This window comes from Ochotona princeps, chromosome 13 (assembly GCF_030435755.1).
Source record: "Ochotona princeps isolate mOchPri1 chromosome 13, mOchPri1.hap1, whole genome shotgun sequence".
Lineage (NCBI taxonomy): Eukaryota > Metazoa > Chordata > Mammalia > Lagomorpha > Ochotonidae > Ochotona > Ochotona princeps.
In genome coordinates, this window is record NC_080844.1 from 14,326,985 (window position 1) to 14,349,943 (window position 22,959).

A 22,959-nucleotide genomic window follows, 5' to 3' on the forward strand; every position below is an offset into this window, starting at 1 on the left:
CATGAGCCGAGCGCTGCCGAGTTTGCACATTGGCACAGTCTTCTCTAACCCTCAGAACCATTCTCCCACCCCATCTCCCACAGGAGGGACTTGAGTTCAGAACCTGACTAGATGCACATAGCTAGTAGTGTCAGACCCAGGGACTGTAGCCTGTCAGCGAGTTTGAGCTGAGCTAGCAGACTACAACACCTGCCCCTTAGCGGCAGGTCCCTGTGAAAAATAAAACCCAGGCATGAAGTTTCTTTCCTAATTTCTTCTTCCTTGCTCTAATAATTCAGCTTTAACAGTTCCACTCTTGGCTGTTATCTAAAAGACACTGTGATTTTTGTGTTTTGATTGATTGCTGGATATCTAAGCAGAGCAGAAGTAGGATGCAGGTTTTATAAGAGCAATTTATACTTAAGTGCAGGGTTGGGATGAATGGTCTAAAACTACTCCCAAGCTACACTGCATCACTGCAAAGGACATCACAACTTAGTTCAGGGATTTGGGTTCCCAACTGGCTTCGTTTGGCCCCCCGGGACATTTCATTTCTGGCGCTAGTTTTCTCCGTGAGGGAGAGAACTGAAGAATAAACTGAAATATAAGTTGCCTTTCCATCCAAGGCTGCTTTTACAGGATCTGCGTGTTGAGAGAAGTTGGGGATTCCTGGCACCCGTTGTGCTGCATTTATGGATATTCACCCTGAGCAAACCGCACACAGCCAAACCTCTCCCAATGCAGACCAAGATCAGGGAACACACCAAGCAACGAACACAGAAGACATTCAACACATAGGGATCCACCGGCAACTTGGTGCGCACTAATCCTCAGACATTTCCCAGGCGCTGGCCGGCACGAGCTGGGAGCGGCCTCCCCGGCTCCATGCGTTACGTGCCTGCACGTCCCCTCGCCCCCCGGGCTCGTGTTACGCTGCACAGGCCAGCTGGCCCCGGAGTCCCACTCCCCCACCCCCCAAATCCCTCGGGGCTCCGAGCTGGTGCTGGGCACATCCAGCCCCGCTGTGATCACGTCCTTGTGGGGCGAGGGCTCGGGCTGCTGCTGGGAGCTGGTTGGTCACGCCAGCGGGCCCGCTACCCGGTGATTGGTCCGAGGGATCAGTTCACGTGGTTCCGAGCAAATAAGCGGTTTCTCCGGTGCTTGACCCGCAGTCTGCGTGATCGACCAGGGAAGGTGCATTGGCCGGAGCTGAGGGGCGCACTAGGCTTAGGCAGCGGGGTGCCGACTCTCGCGGTCAGCCCCGCTTCTCTGCCTAATGAGCTGCACCAGGTAGGTTGGCTGCAACTTTGTATCCCCAAACCAGGCGGAATGCGTATTTGCATGGAAATTGGGGTGACGAGAGGGCATTTTCATTTTGTAATTTCTGCAGATTGAGACCTTAGAAGAAGGCAAGCTGACAGGTTGCTAAATTGAACCCGGCACACAGAGAAAGTTGCGATGTATTTCCTAAACAGAGTGTATTTTGGCAGTCAGCATCCTCAACCAGAAACTGTTTTAACCTGAGTCAACTCTAGTTCATTTTCCTCGTTGATACAACTGTTAGCTTTTGGTCCCGCAAGCCGATCCCAAGGACGGGAGCAGCTGAACTCGGGAGAACAGCACTCTAATCTTGCCAGTCAAGCAGTTTAGTTTGGGGCAGACGTCTGACGCTGCTCACATTTAGTCATTGCCCTCCACTCTCATCACTGTTTGCCATAGCAAACCAGGTCTCCGAGGTTGAGCAAACCATTATTTTTAACTCCTGAGCAGGACTTAAAATTCCAAGGAAATAGGACAGTTCTAAAACCATCTTTCTATAAATCCAAAAGAAAAAAACAAAAAACAAGCAAAAAAAAAAAAAAAAAAAAAAAAAGAAAAAAAAGAAAGAAAAACAAAAACCTCAACTGCCCTGCCTATAAAGTACTTTTAGTAGCTTGACCAGACATAACTTAGCAGAAGACTTCTTGAAAAAAAAAAAATCTGGTCTGTTCACCACTACTAGGCTCAGAGTTGTAGCTTAGAGGGGTTTTTTTTTTTTTTAAGTTTGCAGGTCACCCAGAAAAACCTCAGAGCTAATAAAGTAAGCTCTGTGAATATTTCTTTATTATTCAGTTTGTGGAATGAGCACTTACCTACATGCTTAGAGTTCTAAAGAGTTACTGAACCCAGACTTGGAAATACCATATGCTGTGTACCCCATCCCTCTGAATCTGTAAGGGGGAAATCCTAATTCCATATCCTTTTCCGTATGTGATATGGGTTAAAGGCCAGAAGTCTTTTTGAAGAATACTTCTTGATTTATTGCTGAGCATAGTTATGCTTAAATTTTTCAATTTTTAAAATCTTTCCACTTATAAATGTTCATCATCAAGACATCAGAAAATACCTAAAAAGAATGTATGGACAAAAATAGTGGTATAATATTGTCATCCAGAGGTAATTGTTAACTTTTTCCTTTATTTCCTATGAAGTTTTAAAATATTTGTGAATTCTCAGGTAATCACTTTTTTCATTTCAATGTGGACCCACCATAGTCATCTTTCTTTTTTTTTTTAAGATTTATTTATTTATTACAAAGTCAGATATACAGAGAGGAGGAGAGACAGAGAGGAAGATCTTCCGTCCGATGATTCACACTCCCCAAGTGAGCCGCAACGGGCCGATGCGCGCCGGTCCGAAGCCGGGAACCTGGAACCTGGAACCTCTTCCGGGTCTCCCACGCGGGTGCAGGGTCCCAATGCATTGGGCCGTCCTCGACTGCTTTCCCAGGCCACAAGCAGGGAGCTGGATGGGAAGTGGAGCTGCCGGGATTAGAACCAGTGCCCATATGGGATCCCGGGGCTTTCAAGGTGAGGACTTTAGCCGCTAGGCCACGCCGCCGGGCCCCATAGTCATCTTTCTATATGAGCTATAGGTAATGCAAACTTTTTCTTTAAATGCATGAGCTGCTGACTTGTTCCAGTGAGTTACTTCTCAAACCCAAGGAAGAGCATGACCAAGTGCAAAGACAACTCTCTGCCTTCAATTCTTTCCAACATTCTCACTCTCAAAACCTTTGCATAAAAACTTTACAACTGGATTACCTTTCCAAAGCAGTGGCATCCATTTAACAGCAAAATAAGCAAAGGGAGAGTAGATCTCTGAATCCCAAACTTATCTTGTCACTGAAGTCATCTGGAAAGCTTTAAGAACATATGTGTCGCCTGTGCTCTGTCCACAGAGGTTCTGCCTCAGTGGCTTTAAGTCTTAAGAATCTGAATTCAGAAAGAGAGAAAACCATTTTTCCAAGGTCATAGTGGGCTGAGAACCATTTCGGAGCCCATGACTCTTAGATGTGTGTTAGAAATCATCGCATCCAACACTTTGGTTTTGCAGGAAAAGTTGACACCCCCTGCTTCCCTGAAGGGTGTTCAACCAGCAGTGGAGGTGCACATAGGATCCAGATGGGATCACCCAACACTGCTGTTTCTTACTACATGAATAGCACCTGCTTGATGCTTCTTGCATGGATGGAATTCAGTCGTGTAAAAATAGTCCATATGCATTCAGAACCCAGTGCAGGTGGTGACCCCTCTTCCTTTTCCATTCCAGAATGATCCAGGTCTTAGATCCACGCCCTTTGACAAGTTCAGTCATGCCAGTGGATGTGGCCATGAGACTTTGCTTGGCTCATTCACCTCCTCTGAAGAGTTTCCTAGGCCCTTATAATGATTTTCAACGAAGAAATTTGGTGAATAAGCTAAAGCCTCTGAAACCATGTCTCAACATAAAGCAGGAAACCAAATCACAGAACGACTGGAAGCGCTCACACAACCAAACCAAGAAGCGGGTTGTGTTTGCTGATTCCAAGGGCCTCGCTCTCACTGCCATCCATGTCTTCTCAGACCTCCCAGAAGAACCGGCGTGGGACCTTCAGTTTGACCTTTTGGATCTTAATGATATCTCCTCTGGCTTAAAACTCCATGAGGAGAAAAATTTGATTTTAGATTTCCCACAGCCTTCCACTGACTACCTGAGTTTCCGGAACCACTTTCAGAAGAACTTTGTCTGCCTGGAGAGCTGCTCTTTGCAAGAGCGGACAGTGACTGGGACTGTGAAGGTAAAAAACATGAGCTTTGAGAAGAAGGTTCAAATCCGAATAACATTCAACACTTGGAAGAGCTACACTGATGTGGACTGTGTGTACATGAATAATGTGTATGGTAGCTCAGATAGTGACACCTTCTCATTTGCCATTGACTTACCTGCTGTCATTCCAACTGAGGAGAAAATTGAGTTCTGCATTTCCTACCACGCCAATGGACAGGTGTTCTGGGACAACAATGAGGGTCAGAATTACAGAATTGTGCATGTACAATGGAAACCTGATGGGGTGCAGGCACAGATAGCGCCTCAGGACTGTGCATTTCACCAGGCACCCCCGAAGACCGAGTTAGAGCCAACAATCTTTGGCAGTCCAAGGCTGGCTAGTGGAATATTTCCAGAATGGCAGAGCTGGGGAAGAATGGAGAACTTGGCCTCTTATCGATGAATTTAGCAACTGGCCTTGACCTTTCCTATTCCCCCTGCAATTCTGGGTCTGTAATGCTCAATTAGATGTGAGCTTTGGAGATCTGGCTATAGCAAAGATAGCCACTGGGAAGTTAGTGTTGGGGTGTATGTTTGCTTCAGAAGATCAAGTAGCAGCCCAGGAACTGTTTTTTTTTATTAGAGTAATGCTTTTTCATTGCCTTTCCTTCTTCCCTCTTGATTCACTAACTTTCAAATTGGACGAGGAAAAGTTGGGGAAGGTGATGGTGACGGGAAGCTGAATTAATGGTATGAGGAATGTGTGAGGTGTGTGCATAGTGCGCTCTGAGTCACATCAGAGTAGGAGTGGGAGCTCTGACCCTTAATTGTTGGTGAGAAAATGTAAGGTTCTTTTGTGTTTTAAAGTTGGTGTTACAGTTCTCTCTGGGGGAAATAATTTGTCAAAGGGAAGAAGACCCATCCTATATAGTCTTGCAAAAAAATTCAAATAAATTTTAAAGGTTTAGGGGCTGATAAGATATAGTTAAAGTATCAAGATCTCAAATGAAACCTTCCTGTTTAATCTGAATCTTTCAAATTCCATGATTTGATGAAAGTTGAAGCGAATCTGGCCTTGTTTTTCCAATATTATGAGTAGTTTTGTGGTCAAGGCAAAATGTTTGGATTCTGCCTATCAAAGTATGCCACCATCAGTGGCTAGCAGTGTGTATGAACTCTATGTCAAAGTCAAAGATTACTCTTTACAAGTGCCTCAGTTAAAACCAGAACACTATAGATGCCTAACCCAGATATCTGAGAGGTCATCTGGTAACTCCTGAGTTTCTGGTCTCCAAAAGAAGCTCCCTAGTGTACATTGAAATTCCTCTTGCAATGCTGTCTTATTTTTGGGAGTTCTGTCAGTGTGCATTAACTCACATCCTTCATATTGAAGGTGACTCAGTTTTTTCTGCCACACTTTTTAGATGGAAAATACAAAGTGAGGACAGACAGTAAATGCAAGAATAGAGTATGTTCCACATCTGTCTCTTGATTATTTTTGTCTTGCTATTTTAATTTCCTAGTCAAGTGCCTCTTTTATTTTTTTTCAAAATGGATATGAACTGTTTTGGATGTGTTGTAATAAACTTGTTTTCATGTGTTTATAACTCTCTTCTGTAAGACTTTAAGTACACAAGACCTAGAGTGCTTGCTTTCATAATTTTACATAACCATTGAGAAGTATGAAGGAGATGCAGTTAATTTAACATGTGTGTTCTGCCACGCTAGAAAAGTGCTATTGAGTAAACTGCTCCATGACAGTATCTGAAGTTTTGGACAGGTTCCATCATTTTTCTACTGTATAAATATTTCACTCTTCTCTAGATACCCATAATGAGCTTATCATTTGGAGAATAAATGTGTTTGGTATTAGACCTGAGAATGTTTTCTTTCTCAAAGCCACAGTGAAATAAGAGACTGTCAATTGACTGTTTCCTGTTTGGTTTCAGAGCAACTGAGCAGAGTTGGTTGGCTCAGAAGTGAAACTACCTGGTGATATTCACATGGCCTCAGTCTGAGTAGGGACCATGTGTGCTCTCTTCCCACTCTTTCAGCTGGGGGTGGGAAGGTCCAGGAAAAGTGACCGCCCCCTTGGTTACTGTTCCTCACTCCCATTCTGCTGAGTTAAGGTTATGTTGGAAGCACATCTAGCTTTAAAAATGGGGAAGAAGGTCCTGTGAGAGGGGATGGTGGGCTTCCACTCCTTGAGGTTCAGTACCTGTCTGAAGGGACAAAGCTTGGAACTGCACAGAAGGGCCTGGGAATGGATAGGGCACATCAGTCCTGGACTGAAAGGAGAAGCATAGTTCCTTGGTGGGAGAGGGATCAGGTTCATAGAACCAGTCTGTTGCCCCCAGCGCTGCCTAAAATTCCAGAAAGAACTTCCAGGTGTGAACTTAAAGGGGAATTGATCGCCAACCTACTGGGAAAGTCCAATCATGAAGAGTAAACTTAGAACAGCCTCTGTGACACACATGACACACTGCTGGGGTCTAGGCTGTTTGGTCACAAATACATTAATTTGACATAAGATTTTTAAAGTTTATTTTTATTTGAAAGGCAGACTTAGAGCATTAGAGAGAGATAATATCTTCTATTTGCTGGTTCATTCCCTGAGTGGCTGCTGTGGCCAGAGCTGGGCTGGTCAAAAGCCAAGATACAGGAGCTTCTTCTAGGTTTCCCACATGGGTGCAGGGGCCCAAGGATTTGAGCCATCCTCTACTGTTTTCCCAGGCCATAAGAAGGGAGCTGGATCAGAAGTGGAGCAGCTGAGACAAAAACCAGCACCCATTTGTGATGCCAGAACTGCAGGTAGAAGACTAGTCTGTTGAGCTACTGCATTGGCCCCATATGTGTCTCATTTTAGCTAATCCCCAAACTGCAAAATTGGAAATGGAGATTTAGATTTTGATTCCCACTATCAATGGGAATCTAAAGGTTCTGCTTGAATTTGGTCCTTCAACCTGCAAAGGGAAAATCTTTCATCTCCAGGTTCTTCAATCAATTTTCCAACAAGTACTGGTAACTGTGATCTGAACACATCCTCTCAAGGGGACAGGGGTCAAATCCAGAGTGGTATCTTGGAACTAGGCAGTTAAAGTTTAGGTGGGCAGGAATTTTTTACACCCCTGCAAAATATTTGTCTCTGTCAGCTTAATCTACCCACCTTCCCAGGATGCACCTGTTGCATGAATAGAAAGACCCCACTCCATTTGATATCTAATTTGGGTACCACCCCCTTACTTCATAAAAGGAGGAGGGGTTCGGGGATGTAAAGGTCTCTTTTGGTCACAGATCATGCTCAAAGGTTATGCTCTCATTTTCTCTTCCTCTTTCTTGAGCAGACTTCTGGCCCATTCATCATGGGTATTGGGAAAGGAGGCCTACACTCACATGTGAATGAATGCCTCTTTATTCTGTTAAGTAAATCTTGTTCCTAGTTGGGCACGTTCCTGATCTTCACTTCGTGGTTTTTGTCTGTGTGGGAGACAAGAACCCAGATTGGAAATGAATATGCTCATTACCCACATCAAAGCTGGTTCCCCAAGAGGAGTTTTGCAGACCCTGCCCTCCTGACCCTTTCCACTTTGTGCTAGTGAGTAGACATTCAGACTCAGGCTTGCAGGGGTTCCCACTAAGCCTGTTGTCCTCAAACTTAGCTGCACCTCAGAGTCTCCTGGTGAGATTTAAACACTGGTGATGCTTCCCCTTGTACCTCTGAAGATTCTGGTTTCATTGGTCTGCATTGTGGCTGAGATGTTGGACAGCTGTGCAGGCTTCCCAGGTAGTTTTATCATACATCGTGGTGAAAACTCTGACTTCAGCTGCGTAAAGTGTCAGCAGCCCCAGTTCCAAGGCCAGGGTCATGTATCGGTTCAAAGGAATCCTCTATTCACTGTTTCTTGATTTTAAACTTGCCCAAGGTCCCAGAAATAGCAGAGCCTGGTCTGCTGACCCCTTGTCCCCTTCATTACTACTCTGCCCATTCTGTTTCCTGCTAAGCAGCCTGCACATGGGCTTCTGAGTTTTATGGGTCTGCTGTCTTTCTCTTGCTCTTTTGCACTTTGGTATCTAGACTATGTTAATGAGGATGCTTTGGGGTGTATCTTCACCTAGCTCTTGACTCAACCAGCTTAAAGAAGAAAGAAAGTGTAGTGTTTTACAATATGAGATAAAGCCTGAGATAGTATGGTTTCAAGATTAATTCAGTGACATGCTCAGGTTAAATACTATTTTTGTGTTACCATTCTCATTACTTTTGATAGTCCTTGTGCCAACTTGGTTCCTAGCTGTGAGGTGGCTCCCACAGTCTCCAGGTATCCACCAGAAGACGGAGTCCTTCTGGTCCTTTTGTCCTATACTTATGGGTGCTGTAACTTTTCCCTGAAGCTCTTCATATACCACAGGGTCGCAGACCTCTCTCCATGCGCTACTCTCTGGGCAGGGAACTAGGACTCTCTGGCTCAGACAAGTCTCTATTCCCCCTAGTCAACCAGTCACAGATAAGAGGGAGTCCGGATTTCTGAAATGCAAAGTCTTTTAGGGAAAGGCGAGCCTCTAGAACTTGCCCCTGTGGCTCTGTTTGACAAACTTTCATAAATGATTGAGACCTGCTGTTTTAGCAGTGACTTAAAGATACTCACAGAGCCACTGTAATTGGAATCAACTTTTTTTATTCTGTGATTGAAGACAGAACTGAGGTATCTAGCAGAGTAGATAGACCACATGATTTTCACATGTTGAATGATCTACCTAGTGATCTACCATTAGGTAGAACTAGATTTAAATCTGTTGCATCAATTGTGTGTTGCAATCCTCACCAAGTGCCTTGCTGTCTCTAAGCCTCTGGCTTCCTGTCCTTCAGATGGGATTGAAAACCAAAGCATCCCTGCCTCATAGATATAGTGTTTGTGAGTAAAATGAGATCATGTAGACGAAATGGTACCCAGTTGGTTTGGCTACCAGTGTATGATAAATAAACATAAGCTGCTACTAATACTCATAGTATAAAAATTTCCCACAAGTATTCCTTTTCATAGTGTGGTTCTGGTCAGAGAAGAATACCAGTGTTAGAGATTCATTTCTCAAATGAAAACTTAGTAACATTAGGATTCTGTGTTCCTGGTTGTGAGAGTATCTATATTAGTATTGTACATTAAGTGGAAAGCACTGTTCATCCATGTCAGTGATACTATAGAACAATGAATGCACTCAGTCTCTTACTGCTGCTCTCACTGAATGTGAGCTCTGCAAACGCATCCTTAGGCACTCAAGGACTGCCAGAATTCTACCCCATATTTTGTAGTCTTTCTGGTAAGCCTCTCCAGGCTAGTCTCAGAATTTGGCAAGTATCCTGAATGGGAAAAGGGCCGAGTGTTGGGCTCAGTGTCCTGCGAGTCCCCTCACTGGGATATTGGCTTCTGAAATCTTAAATTTTGTTCTTTCCAGCCCTGTGAGGCCATCAGTAGGTCTTGTTAGTGCCGTTGGCCTTCTTCCCAGGCCAAGCCCTGCTTTTTAGCTCTTGCCTTTGCCCAGAGTCAGCAAAAACATCCATATAGAAAATAGCTGCAGTGTCTGCTGCTGCTTGCCTTAAAATCCTAATGGTGTCAGTAGCTCTCCAGTGCTTCTAAATAGATATTTGGTATTTTTCCCCTAGAATTTTGAGTTGATCTTTGTCTTAGTGTTGATCTACCTACCGTATGCTACTTTGTCATAGAAGAAGAAGCCTAAGTGAGCTTTGGTTCTCTCTGTTTAGGTTCTCCTATTTTCAAGTCTGTGGTGGTCTCAGCAACCCTCCAATATTTTCAGGTAATATTGGGTATTTTCTGTGGATTTCTAATTCTTATAATCAGGAGAATTCATTTACTGTACTCTGTTATGTTCTTATTCATGCATGAATTTCTTCTAGAAATATAAGAAGGGTGTAAAATATTTTATTATGGTAAAACTGAAGTATATAACCAGGTTCCTAGACTAACTAGAAAGCTGTCTCATCGCTTCTTGGAACAGTTGAAGGATTATTCTAGTCTCTAAAGAGGTACTTTTGGTATCCCTACCATCATTCCCTATGCTGTATGAACCAGATGGCTTTGACCTTGAAAATGTAAGATTACATATGAAGCCTAGATTTATCCACTCCCGCCCCTCATCCTCTTAGGACAAAACACCAGAGACAAACATAGGCTGAAGCTGCTGAAGTCATGAAGCCACTTGAGAACTTGCAGGTGGCTAGCATTTGCTTTTGTTAGCTGTGGTGACCAACTATGGTGACTAAGGGGACAGAAGACAACGGGTTAAGGCCCAATGAGCTGAGGGAGGAAAATCAGTGAATATATCATAGTTAGGACAAAGAAAACACTGTCGGTGAGGAAGGCTTAAGAAGAGATTTACTATTTTGCATGATGGCAGTAAAGACCAAGATGCCAATATACATTTTTTCTCAAGAAACATAACAGATTGCTTTTAAGGTTTGTGTGAAAGTATAAAGGGCTGTGAAGACTCAGGAGTGTCCTGAACAAAAAGAAGGTGATGGAGGGACTGACTTCAACAAATGCCAAAGTGTCTTATAAAAATTAGAGTAACTGGCACCGTTTGTTGTAAGCTGAGGGATGACAAATTTCCATTGGAACCAAATCTAGAGTCTAGATACAAGCCTGTACATACACAAGGCATGACTTCCACAGAATTGAAAATGGCTTTAAGTGGGAAGGGAGCAGACTGCACAGTAATTGGTACTGAAGCAAATTATTATCCACATGGAAAAACACAAAACCAGACCCCTATCACGGGCCTTGCCCAAAAAGCACTTCCAAGGTACGAAAGAGAATGCTTTAAAGAACTTTTTGGAGAAGATATAGGTATTTAGGGTCTTACAGTTGGAAAGAATTTCTGATATAAAGGGATACACAAAAACCACCAGGAAACAGTTGATCAGTTGAGCCACATCAAAATTTAGAGTTTTGTGTTTCAGTCAAAAGACGACATATAGAAGGAGGAAAGATTACAAATTTGGAGAAGCTATAAGAGTCAAAGGGTTAGTATTCAGAATATATAAAGAACTCTAATAAGAAAAAATCCCTATAGAAAAACAAACAAAAAGACCTGAATAGGCATTTATCAACAGAGCAAACATGAATGGCCAATAAAGACATGAAAAGGTTCTATAGCTTAGGAAATGCAAATTAAAGTTACAAAAGAGATACCATTTCACTTCTACCTGAATGGCAAAAAGTGAAACAGCTGTAAACAGCAGATGTTGGTAAGCTGGCAGAAGACGGATCTCATACCCTACTGGTGAGAGTATAAACCGATATGACCACTGGGGAAACAGTTTGGCATTACAGAGTTGGTGATGGCACAGCAGTGTCCTGTAGAGAAATGACTGCATGCATAGAAGTATGTTTATAACAATGCCATTTGTAAAAGCAAAAACTGAACCAGTACATATATTCATTCAAGTTAGATTGAATAAATAAATTCTACCTCTTTCTCTCTCTCTCTCGTTCATTCAGGATTTATTTGTTTATTTAAAAGGCAAAGCCACAGAGATAAAGGGGAAAAGCATGAAAGAGACCATCAGCAGATGATCTTCTATCTACTGATTAACTCCCCCAAATGACTGCAACAGCCAGGTCTGAGCCAAACAGAAGGTAGGATCCAGGACTCCATTCTGGCCCCGCACATGGGTGACAGGGGCTCAAGTATTTGGAGTATCTTCTACTATCTTCCCTGGGTGCATTAGCAGGAAGCTGAGTAGGAAGCCCAGCAGTTGGGACTTGAAGCAGCACTTTAATGTTGCAAATGGTAACTTAACTTGCTGTACCACTGGCCCTTTTTCAATATATTATTTCAATGCAAAGGGAAACATAAATAAAAATGAATGACAGCTACTGCTAACAACATTAAGGAATCTCACAAACATAAAATTGGGCAAAAAAGGCAGGCTACAGAAAATATGTGATATAATTTACTGCAGGTTTAAAACCATACAATGCTGAATATATGCATATTGGAAATATTTATTTATTTGAAAGGCAAAGTGATAGAGAGGGAAAGACAAAGATCTTCACCTGCTGTTTACTTTTCAAGTGGCCTCAACAACTAGGGCTAGGCTGGGCTGAAGCCAGAACATGGGAATTCCGTCTGGGTCTTCCATATAGGTGACAGAGGCCTAAGAACTTGGGCTATTATCTGCTCCCAGATTATTAGCAGGGAATTGAATTGGACGTAGAGCAGCTGAAACCTGAACTGCTATTACACTGGCTCTAATATATAGATGTTTAATGAATATATACTTTTATAGATATGAAAAATGCAGGGCTGGTACAAAGGATGATGCAAAAGTATCATTAATACTTTTTAGGCAAGCGTTTCTTGGTTGTACAGCACACATATTTCATACGGGTTCTCACAAAATTCAAATATTTTATAAAAAGATTTACTTATTTTTATTGGAAATTCAGATATACAGAGAGGAGGAGAGACAGAAAAGATCTTCCGTCTGCTGATTCACTCCCCAAGTGGCCGCAGATGGCCAGAGCTGAGCCAATCTGAAGCCAGGAGCCCGGAACCTCTTCAGGGTCTCCCATGCAGGTACAGGGTCCCAAGGCTTTTGGGCCATTCTCAACTGCTTTCCCAGGCCACAAGCAGGGAGCTGGATGGGAGCGGGGCTGCTGGGACACAAACCGGTGCCCATATGGGATCCTGGCTTGTGCAAGGCAAGGACTTTAGCTGATAGGCTAGTGTGCCGGTCCCAAAATTCAAACATTTTGTATTAAAATACTTATATTTTTTACATCTGTCTGAGGAGGATCTAGTTTGGGTCACTAAGAATGCTAAGGCATCAGTTTGCAAACAGCCTCTGCCAGTATAATGTGAGTACTGACAAACTGAAGCAAGAACAAACACATTTATGGTGCAGCTGGGTTGGAGGAACGGTGTACTACTGACGCTTGATGATAAGTTCAGGCCAACAGTGCCCCTGAGGAAATCTTCAGTTTCCAAATGATGTACTCAGTGTCAGAAGGGGTAAATGTTGAGGGTGGAAGCTGCTGCGACAGTTCGTCCACATCAGTTTGTGAGGGTCAGAACTAACATTGTTGAAAAGAGGTTAGCAACAAAAACAATGGCAACAGCAATAATAGCCAACCCCAGTGACACCTCATTTGGTTCAGCTGACACAGTGCTGAGTGAAATATGAAAGTAGAAGAAAGACTTTCTGCTCAGTGTGTACCAAAAGGATTGCACTCCAGTCAGCCTTCAGCAGGACTAGAATAGTCAATGAGAACTTCAAGCAAATGGGATCAAGATCCTGCAGCATTTCTTCCAAGAATTATAACGGGAGATGAAATGTGGCTTTTCCAACGTGGTCTAGAAGAGGAAGTGACGCACAAGTGATGGCTGCTATAAGGTGGAAGTAGTCCAGTCAAAGTAAAAGCAGACCCATCCAGTGTCATAGTTTTGGGTATTGCTCAAGACATTTTTTTACTTGTTGACTTTCTGGAGGGCCAACTGATGATGACATGTGCTAATTAGGAGAGTGTTTGAGAATGCCAAAGGTTTAGCACAAAAACACCTGGAAAAGCTTGATCAGAATCCTTCACCACCATGACAGTGCTGTCATTCATTCCTTTCAACAAGCACAGGCAATGTTGTGCAAGTTTTACTGGCAAAACATTATGCTTCCCCTTAGAGTTCTGATTTGGCTCTTCCTGACTTCTTTTCGCTTCCCATTTAAAGGGCACCCTTTACAGGCATAGTAGACACTTCCCATTTGCATGTTATGTAGCAGTATTCTTTTCCCTATTGATTCAAGGCAGTCATACTGAAGGTAGAGCTGAACTCTTTGTTGTGAAACCTTTAAGAACAGTAAATAATGTTGGAACTCCTGGTATTTGAAACTATGGTACTGGCAAACCACTGAAGTTAAAATTCATGACAGTGGACCCTTTAAATGATGGGTTAACCTTCTTTAATGATTTGGAGACACCAGATTGCATCAAGCTGAGTAAAATGTTTCACTGTGTTCTCTCTGTTGTGTGGAAAGTGAAAGCTAAATTCTTGCTTGTAGTAAGTTTAATAAAGTCTAGTAAAAATCTGTAGATCCTTAGTGATTCCTCCTGAGGGTCTGAATGACAAGGCAAATCAATTTAATATGCTAAACACCCTCTGTGAGCATTCTAAATGGAAGCTCTTTGTAGGTACCAGCCCCTACAACTGTAGGTGCCTACACCACTCCGAAGGGCATCCTCCTGTCTTAGGAATAGTTGCAACAATTCCATTAAATGTGCTTGAAGATACAGCTTGCCAAATGCTTGCACTGTCCAAAGTATAAGCAACCAATTTTATGTGTCACTGCAGGATGGGATTAGGAATATAGGTAGTGAGGGCTCTGGCTGCTTGTTGGCATGGCTTCTAAGAGACCCTTTCCTCATTTACTCCCAGCCAGTGGTTGAACATTTCTTGACAGTTAGGGATCCCCTGAGTCAGAAAGAGTGAGTCACATGCCCATGAATACTCCTCCAGTCCATATTTTATCCTAGCCATTATCATGCTGCCCAGATTCGAAGTCATCAGAACTGGCTGTAATCAGAGACATAGAGACTCAAATGTCCAGTTACATAAACTTGGGTAATGCAATACTCAGAATTAATATCGGTGTATACTATAATCCGTAAATAATGGCTTGTTCATGTGTCTCTCTCGCTTCTGGTGTATACTCTTTGCTGAAAGAACTGACATTGATTGTTTAGATAATGGAGAAATCAGATCATTCAGGCAGAATTTTGATTGTGTTGCTACTACAGTCCTGACTTATAACGTAAACAGGAAGCAATCCCCAAAGTAACCATCTTGGTAGCAAATAAAACACATTCTATGTGCATATTTAAACAATGTGTATGCAGGCTATCATCTTTTTAATTTAATTTTTTTTATGGTTTTGTAGGTATAGAGGTTCTCCTCCCCTTCCCTTTCTTCTTCTCCATCCTACTGCTGTTATTCCCCCCAAATTGTGACAGTAGTATGATACTTTAGTAACATTTGCAAGGTTAGATTTATGCTATTTTAATGTAATATGACATAGTAGGTAGAGATAGAGGTAGAAAATCTAATACCATGTTCTACAGATGAATTTACATGTTTCAAAATGGGAGTCCTACTTTTATTGGGGAGCACAGATGCATACTGTAATGTAACTTTATTGCCCAGTGTGCTAATCTCCATTATACCATCCAGCTGTGATAATATGTGATATACTTGATTACCTACATCTATTTATGTTGTAATTTGCCTAAAGGCTGACTTATATCAGACAGAACATATGATATTTCTCCTATAAAGATAGAGTTGTAGGTCACTGTCTTGGATGCAGATTTAATTTCCTTTGGGTATATTCCTAGGAATGGGATAACTGGATTATGTAGTAGACCAATGCTCCGTTGTCTGAGTACAGTGCATACTGACTTTGGCAGTGGTTGCACTATATGGAGGATATCATTGTAAAGTTTTTTTTGGATCTTGGTGTTTTCTGTTGGAAGTAACTGCTGTTGATCTTGAAATGCCCTTTGAGTTGTCATTATGCTGATGGGGCTGCTGCTGCAGCTGATGCCTGTGACTTAAGGCAGGATAAAAAGATGGAGCTAATTTGGAATGCTCTTTTTTCCCATAATTTCTAAGTCTAACCTCTCACAGATAGGGTATTATATTGTTACAATATTTTCAATTGGAAATTATTTTCAATTTGAGCTGAGGAGATTCAGAGAAATCACCTGGAAGTTGAGGGAGGTGACAAGGACAGAATCGGCATTTACTCTGTTGTGTTGGTTCAGGACATGTGGAAATGACAGTTCCTGTCACTGAAGCATGGAGCTTTGTGAAGTTGAGGAGAAAGCTGTGTTTGTGAACACATTGAATGAGAAGTGGTGATGCAGAATCCTCAGATAGTTGTTCTGTGAGTTCAAAGCTGGGCAGATTAATTTGAGAGGGGAAGGAAGGAGGCAGGTTCTCTAAGGGCTAATGATCTTGCTGAGTCCTGTCCATTTGTCCCAGTTCTACCTGCTGCTGTTCCCTAGTGAGTGCCCTGATCCTTGCAGGGCTTCTCTCTGATCTTCTTCAAGTCATGCTTTCTCCAGCAGTAAAAAGTTCATGAGATCAAGATGATATAGTCCCACCTGGAGCCTATGCGTACCCTCTCTCTATGCTCATGGCACCCCTAGACCTTGAAACTACTTCCCAGATATGTTAAGCCCACGCTGGCCTCTGCTTGAGTGCATTCTGAGGGTGCTATACCCTTGGATCAAGGTGCTTGAAGCATGAGGTTGGGGAGTGTGTGTGGTCAGGGTTGGCACGTGGGAGACCTGGGTTGTGTTCCCAGCTGCTAGCTTTGGACCAGTTCAGTTCCGATCATTGTGGGTATCTGAGGAGTAAACCAACAGACACAAGATTCTCTCTCTCCTCATCCCTCCTTCCCTCTCACCTTCCCTCTTTGTGTGTATATATTTCTGCATCCCAAATAAATTATAAAGACAGTGGAAGACAAATGGGAAAGCAGCCAGAACAAATAACAGGTGAGAAAGGGCGTAGAGGAAGCTGTGGAGCGAGGAGTGTGGGAAAGAAGTGGTTTGCCTGTCATGGAGCATGCTCATGTCAATTTGCTCCACAGTGGGTACATAGAAGAGTAATAATGAGTAAATGCTGTAAAACAGATGCTGAGAATCCTCCAGGAACTATAAAGTTAAACTGTGACTGAGTGGAGTTGAACATATCTTGTTGTTGGCTATGTGCCAGAGGGACAGAATTGTTGGAAAGGAAAGGCAAGATCTCCTGTAGGTCTGGCATGGCAGGATGCTCCAGTTTCTTATGTATCAAAAAAAACACCAAAGGTTTTGGGTCTGAGCTGTCTTGCTCGCTGGATTCCTGCTTTCTGGAAGAGGAACATGTTCTCAATAAGGATCCTTGAGGTAGACAACAGGTGCCAAAAACTGTGGGTGGGGAAGAAGACCTAAAGCTCCACCCCACACCCCTTCCTGCCCTCAGTACGGGGAATTACAGCCAGGAAGAGGCAGATACGGAGGAAAGAGGCAGGCAGGAAGCAGACACACTCCAGCTTTGCTAATCCTTTCAGTAGCAGGTGTTGGCTGCATGGCTTGAGCATGAGGCTTTGGGGTCAGATGTGAGATGGGAGTCTAAATTGGTAAGGACTGGATCTGCATAACACAAGTTGACAGGAAGCAATGGAAACTGTCTGAGGTGGATTTTTAAAAAAGACTTACTTTTGTTGTAAAGGCAGATCAGATTTACAGAGAGAAGGATAGGCAGAAAGATCTTCTGTTTGTTGTTCATTCCCCCAAGTGGCTGTGGTGGCTGGAGCTGAGCTCCTTTGAAGACAGGAGTCTGGAGTTTCCTCTGGGTCTCCCATGTAGGTGCAGGGTCCTAAGGCTTTGGGCCGTCCTCCACCGCTTTCCCAGGCCACAGGCAGGGAGCTGGATGGTAAATGGAATAGCTAGGACATGAACTTGTGTCCATACATGCCGTCAGTGCTTGCAAGGTAAGGATTTAGCCATTGAGTCATCATGCCAAACCCTGTCTGAGGTATTTTAAAAGGGAAAAAATAGAAAGGGAGATGATTTAACGAAGTAAGTTGGAAATGGTAGAAAAGTTAAAATGCCATTCTTTATTAATTTGAAACTTTTGGAGTGAAATTCTAAAGCCATCACTGTAGGCATGGGGGAAGTGTACTGGTTATTAGTGAGGTATATGATTAGTCATTCCATGTAGATGCTCTGGAATGTTAGATACCAAAGAACTTAAGGAGGGCTAAGAACTTGTGAATTGTGGTCATACAGCCTTGGGTTCAAAACATTGCTTTCCACGCTACACTTATGGTGTCAGTCAACTAGCACATGTCTTGATGTGCTGTGGCTCTAATTATTAAGGGTATACAAATGATGGTTTTTGAAATGTTTTTATTATTGATATTTTATGGTACATAGGCTCTTAGGTTTCCTGTTCCCCTTCCCAACTCCCCTTTCTCCCGACTGATGCAAATAATGTTTTTAAAAAAGATTTATTTATTTTTATTGGAAAGTCAGATATACAGAGAAGCAGGAGAGACAGAGAGGAAGATCTTCCATCTGATGATCCACTCCCCATGTGACTACAATGGCCGGTGCTGTGCCGATCCGAAGCTGGGAACCAGGAACCTCCTCCGGGTCTCCCACGTAGGTGCAGGGTCCCAAGGCTTTGGGCCATCCTCAACTGTTTTCCCAGGCCACAGGCAGGGAGCTGGATGGGAAATGGAGCTGCTGGGATTAGAACTGGTGCCCATATGGGAACCCGGTGCGTTCAAGGCGAGGACTTTTAGCCACTAGGCCACGCCGCTGGGCCCATGCAAATAATGTTTTAAAATGTATGTGGCTAAAGCCTTAAATATAAGGCCTCAAACTATAAAACTTCTGAAAGATCAACAAGGTAAATAAGAAACCAACAGAATGGGAGAAGATTTTTGCACACTACACAGAAGACAAAGGGCTATTTTCCAGAATATATTGAGAGCTCCAGAACAACAATAACATCAAAACAAACAAACCAGTGAAGAAATGGGCACAGGAAATGGACAGACATTTTACAAAGGAGCAAATTCAAATTGGCTAACAAACACAAGAAAAAATGCTCAAGCTCTCTGGCAATAAGGGAAATTCAAATAAGGGAAATTCAAATAAAACAAAACTGCGGTTCTACCTAATGCCTGAAAGAATCACCCATATACAGAAAACTACCAACAACACCTGCTGGCGAGGCTGTGGAGAAAAGGGAACCCTACTTCACTGCTGGTGGGAATGCAGACTAGTGCAGCCACTATGGAAGTCAGTATGGAGAACACTTAGGCAATTAAAACTTCACCTACCATACGACCCAGCAATATCACTTCTAGGAATATATCCAAAAGACTTGTTATACGACAAAGCAACATGCACCCCAATGTTTATTGCAGTACAATCAACAAGCGCAAGAACTTGGAAGCAACCTAAATGGCCATCAACAGAGGACTGGATAAAGAAACTGCGGTTCATCTACACTATGGAATACTACACGGCGATTTAAAAAAATGAAATGCATTACTTTGTGGCCAAATGGGCCAAACTAGAGACCATAATGCTAAGGAAAATGAGCCAATCCCAAAAGGTCAGATATCATATGTTTGCTATAATATAATACAATATAATAGAGTATAGTATAATATAATGTCAAATTTAAAGATATCTTATGTGAATCTTACCCTATGTTAATCAGTGTTACTTCATATTTGCTTGTACCTAATGTAACAAGAACTTGTGATGTAATTCATTAATTAACCATACAGAAGAGGTGGATTGTTCATAACCACCTGTGATTGTCAGTGTCCACATATAACTGTTTTTGGTATGACCCATAAACAGCGAAGACCTAATCCTCACTGTACCTATATTAGGGCCCCAGGATACAAGAATTAATCTATAAGGAAAAATTATTCTCCTACATGGCTGGGAGATACTCCAGTGGAAACATGATGGACTTGGGAAAATTCGCAATGGACACGCATCATGGTTCTAGAGAGGAGAATGGAGGGGAAGGGAGAGAATTTGGAGAGGGGGAAGGGAGAGCCCACCTCCAACTAAATTGTATCAAAAAAACAATAAAAATTGTTTTAAAAACTTCTAGAAGAAACTGGAGGGGGGAAATTCCACAGTATTAGTCTGGGCAATGATTTCTTGGATATGATCCCAAAAGAACAGGTATCTAGGGCCTGGCGTGGTAGCCTAGTGGCTGAAATCCTTGCCTTCCACACACCAGGATCCCATATGGGCACCAGTTCTAATCCCAGCGGCTCCGCTTTCCATCCAGCTCCCTGCTTGTGGCCTGGGAAAGCAGTTGAGCACGGCCCAAAGCCTTCGGACCCTGTACCCGTGCGGGAGACCCAGAGGAGGCTCCAGACTCCTGGCTTCAGAGCAACTGAGCTCTCGCTGTTGACGGCAGCTTGGGGAGTGAATCATCAGATGGAAGATCTTCCTTTCTGTCACTCCTCATCTCTGTATATCTGACTTTGTAATAAAAAATAAATCAATATTTTTAAAAAACAGGTATCTAAATAAGCACTAGACAGATATGATTGCTTCAAAATGCAAAGCTTCTGCACAGCAAAGGAAACAGTCCTCAGAATGAAGGGAAAAGCCACAGAATGCAAGAACCACACAGCCAACAGAGAACTCTTCTCCAAAATATAGAAGGAATTCATACTACTCAATATTAAGAAAACAAACCTGTTTAAAAACAGGAAGAGGAGCTGGGTGGACACTTCTCAAAAAAGACGTACAAACTACCAACAGGTCCATGAGAAAAATGCTCAGCATTGCTAATCCCCAGGAAAAGGCTAATTAAAACAGCAATGAAATATTACCTTGTAGCTGTTGGAAAAGCTGTAATCAAAGAGAAGAAGATAGGGAGAAATGGGAATTTTTGCACACTGTAGGTTCCTCAGAAAGCTAAAAGTAGAACTGCCGTATATGATCCAGCAATCCCATTCTGTGTGTGTACGTACGTGAATTAGACTCAGTGTGCTGAAGCGATGCATTTACTCCCATATTCACTGCAGTGGCATTCATGAAAGCCAACGTATAGAATCACCCTACGTGTCTATCATTGGGGGAATGTATTAAAAAATGCAGCAAATAAGCACATCAGAATAAACTTCAACTTAAAAAAAGGGTAATTTGGTTTTTTTGCAATAACATTGATAAACTTGAGAACTTCAAGGCACAGAGAAACCACTGTTATGTGATCTTAGTCATGTGCGGAATCCAAGCCAGTCAGTTCATAGCAGAAGAAGGTAGAAGGGTGGCTAACAGAGGCTGGGCATGGAGCTGGGGAGAGGAGAGGCTGGGTCACATGTGCAACGTAAAATAGGTTTTTATAAATAGCCTAGTGAGTTCAGAGTGTGGATTTCAAAGTTGCAAAGAGTATAGACTTTATTGTTTGATATTTGAGCCAACTATATTTTCTGTTCTTTACTTTTGACGTAACATTTTTTTATTTATGTTGTAATCATAAGCTTGGTGGCTCCACTGAATTAAAAATTCAGCTGTTTCTCCAGCAGGAAAATATGCAAGGGCTATAAACAGTATTCAAATAAAGGATGTTCAGTTTCATTGGCATACTGTCAATTTCAAGATAGTCGTGGTCATTAAAGCTGCAGTATTATATAATTCCTGTCAGTTTCTTTGACAAAGATGTAAAGCCCTCTTTGTTGCTGTTGCTGTGTGTGTAACCAAACTGATTCGCAGAGGCCTGCCTTTTTCTTTTCCTTTTCTTTTTCTTTTTCTTTTTCTTTCTCTTTTTCTTTTCTCTTTTCCCCCTTTCTTTCTTTTTAAATTGACACCCATATGTAAGAGAGAACACACAATATTTGCCTTTCTGGGTTTGGCTTGTTTCACGCAGTATGGAATTCTCCAGTTTTAATCATTTTGCTGCAAATGGTAGAATTTCAGTCTTTTGTTAAAGCTGAATAATACTATGTTTTCACCACAAAGAAGTGAGTATATGAAGAGATGGGTATGTTAATTAGCTGATAATGCATATATTTACATTACATTGTACCTCAATAAACATATAATTATTGGCAATCAGATGTTTTTTAAAGTTTAAAAAATTTTGAAAAGGGGCTCTGTCTTGCATCCTACAGGATGTTTTCAAGTAGCACAGCCTGGCTGATGTTTATCATTTGAAGTACAAGGACTTCCAGAGTGTGAGTAGGGTCCTGTTCCATGTGTGGGACTGAGGAAGAGGTGTTTTCAGGACTTGAAAAGCAGGAATCAAGTGAAGAGTACATATGGGACATTGCTTGGAGATGTCAAGTGAGGAACCTCACAAGCAGGACACTGCAGGGTTTACAGAGGGTCCCCTGGCAGGCTCAGGGTTTTACTGCTTGTTTATAGATAGAAATATCACAGGGAGCTAAAGAAGCTGAAGCAAATCATGTGTTTCTATGCAGGAGTGTGGGCATATGAGGGAGAGAGCAAAAGAAATGTACAGGTTCAGCTTTATTACACACACACACACACTTCTAAGCCCCTCTCTCTACTTCCTTATCTCCCAGCTATCTTAGTGCCACCTCTGTCCAGTCCTGTCTGGACACCTTGTCTGACCTTGAACTGTCACTCAATCCTTCCGGGTATTGCCTCAGCCAGGGAGAGCCAAGCCGAGTCCTGGCAGAAGCCTCCTTGAAAATAACTCACTATGAAAGCTGGGCTTGTTCTTTTCAAAGAGTGAAGCAGGCTACAGAGAAAGGAGTGAAGGCGTCCCCAGCCTCCTCATCCCCCCCAACTGCATCACAAGTTCTCTTGGGAGACAACCATTCCCCTTCCTGAGGTGACCTCCATCCTTAATGAAATGAGAGACCCAGAGTATCAAGACCTGCTTCCTTTCCAGTTAAAGCACAGGAGCTCTGAAGTGCATTTCAAACGCTGTCTGGCGAGAGGAGAGGGGCCGAGTTGACCTTTATTTGCTAAGTATCTGGGAAATTGGCCATAAATGCTTTGGACATGTGAGAGAGGTTCTGTTGTTTCTGCAATACAGACCTACCCATTCTTAGGATTTTCACATGCAAGGCCAGTTGTGTTCATTGATTGGGAACTAGGGGGAAATCACCAAAGTAGTTGTGAGTAGGGTGTCTGCTCCATCCCAGGGTCTGTGTCCAAGACAGTGCAGTGTAAGAAGTATGCATAATACAGTGAGAACCATAAAGAGTTGACTGAAAGGAGCAGTCCAGCGGAGTAGGGTGGCTGGGAAGTAGGGTGGAGAGGAGAAGGAATGGTGTCCTTGCCCATGATTTAGATCAGTTAGGGAGTGATGATGACTGTGGGGTGGGTGGAAGCCAAA

The 22,959-nt window shown here is 42.7% G+C and overlaps 1 protein-coding gene across 1 annotated transcript; it reads left to right on the plus strand.

Moving 5' to 3' along the window:
- Nucleotides 1-1,112: 1,112 nt before the first annotated feature.
- Nucleotides 1,113-5,947, plus strand: PPP1R3C (protein phosphatase 1 regulatory subunit 3C). The gene is made up of 2 exons (XM_004583363.4): nt 1,113-1,269; nt 3,571-5,947. Exons 1-2 carry the CDS (start codon nt 1,256-1,258, stop codon nt 4,508-4,510), a joined length of 954 nt encoding a protein of 317 aa, XP_004583420.2. The 5' UTR covers nt 1,113-1,255; the 3' UTR covers nt 4,511-5,947.
- Nucleotides 5,948-22,959: the final 17,012 nt, after the last annotated feature.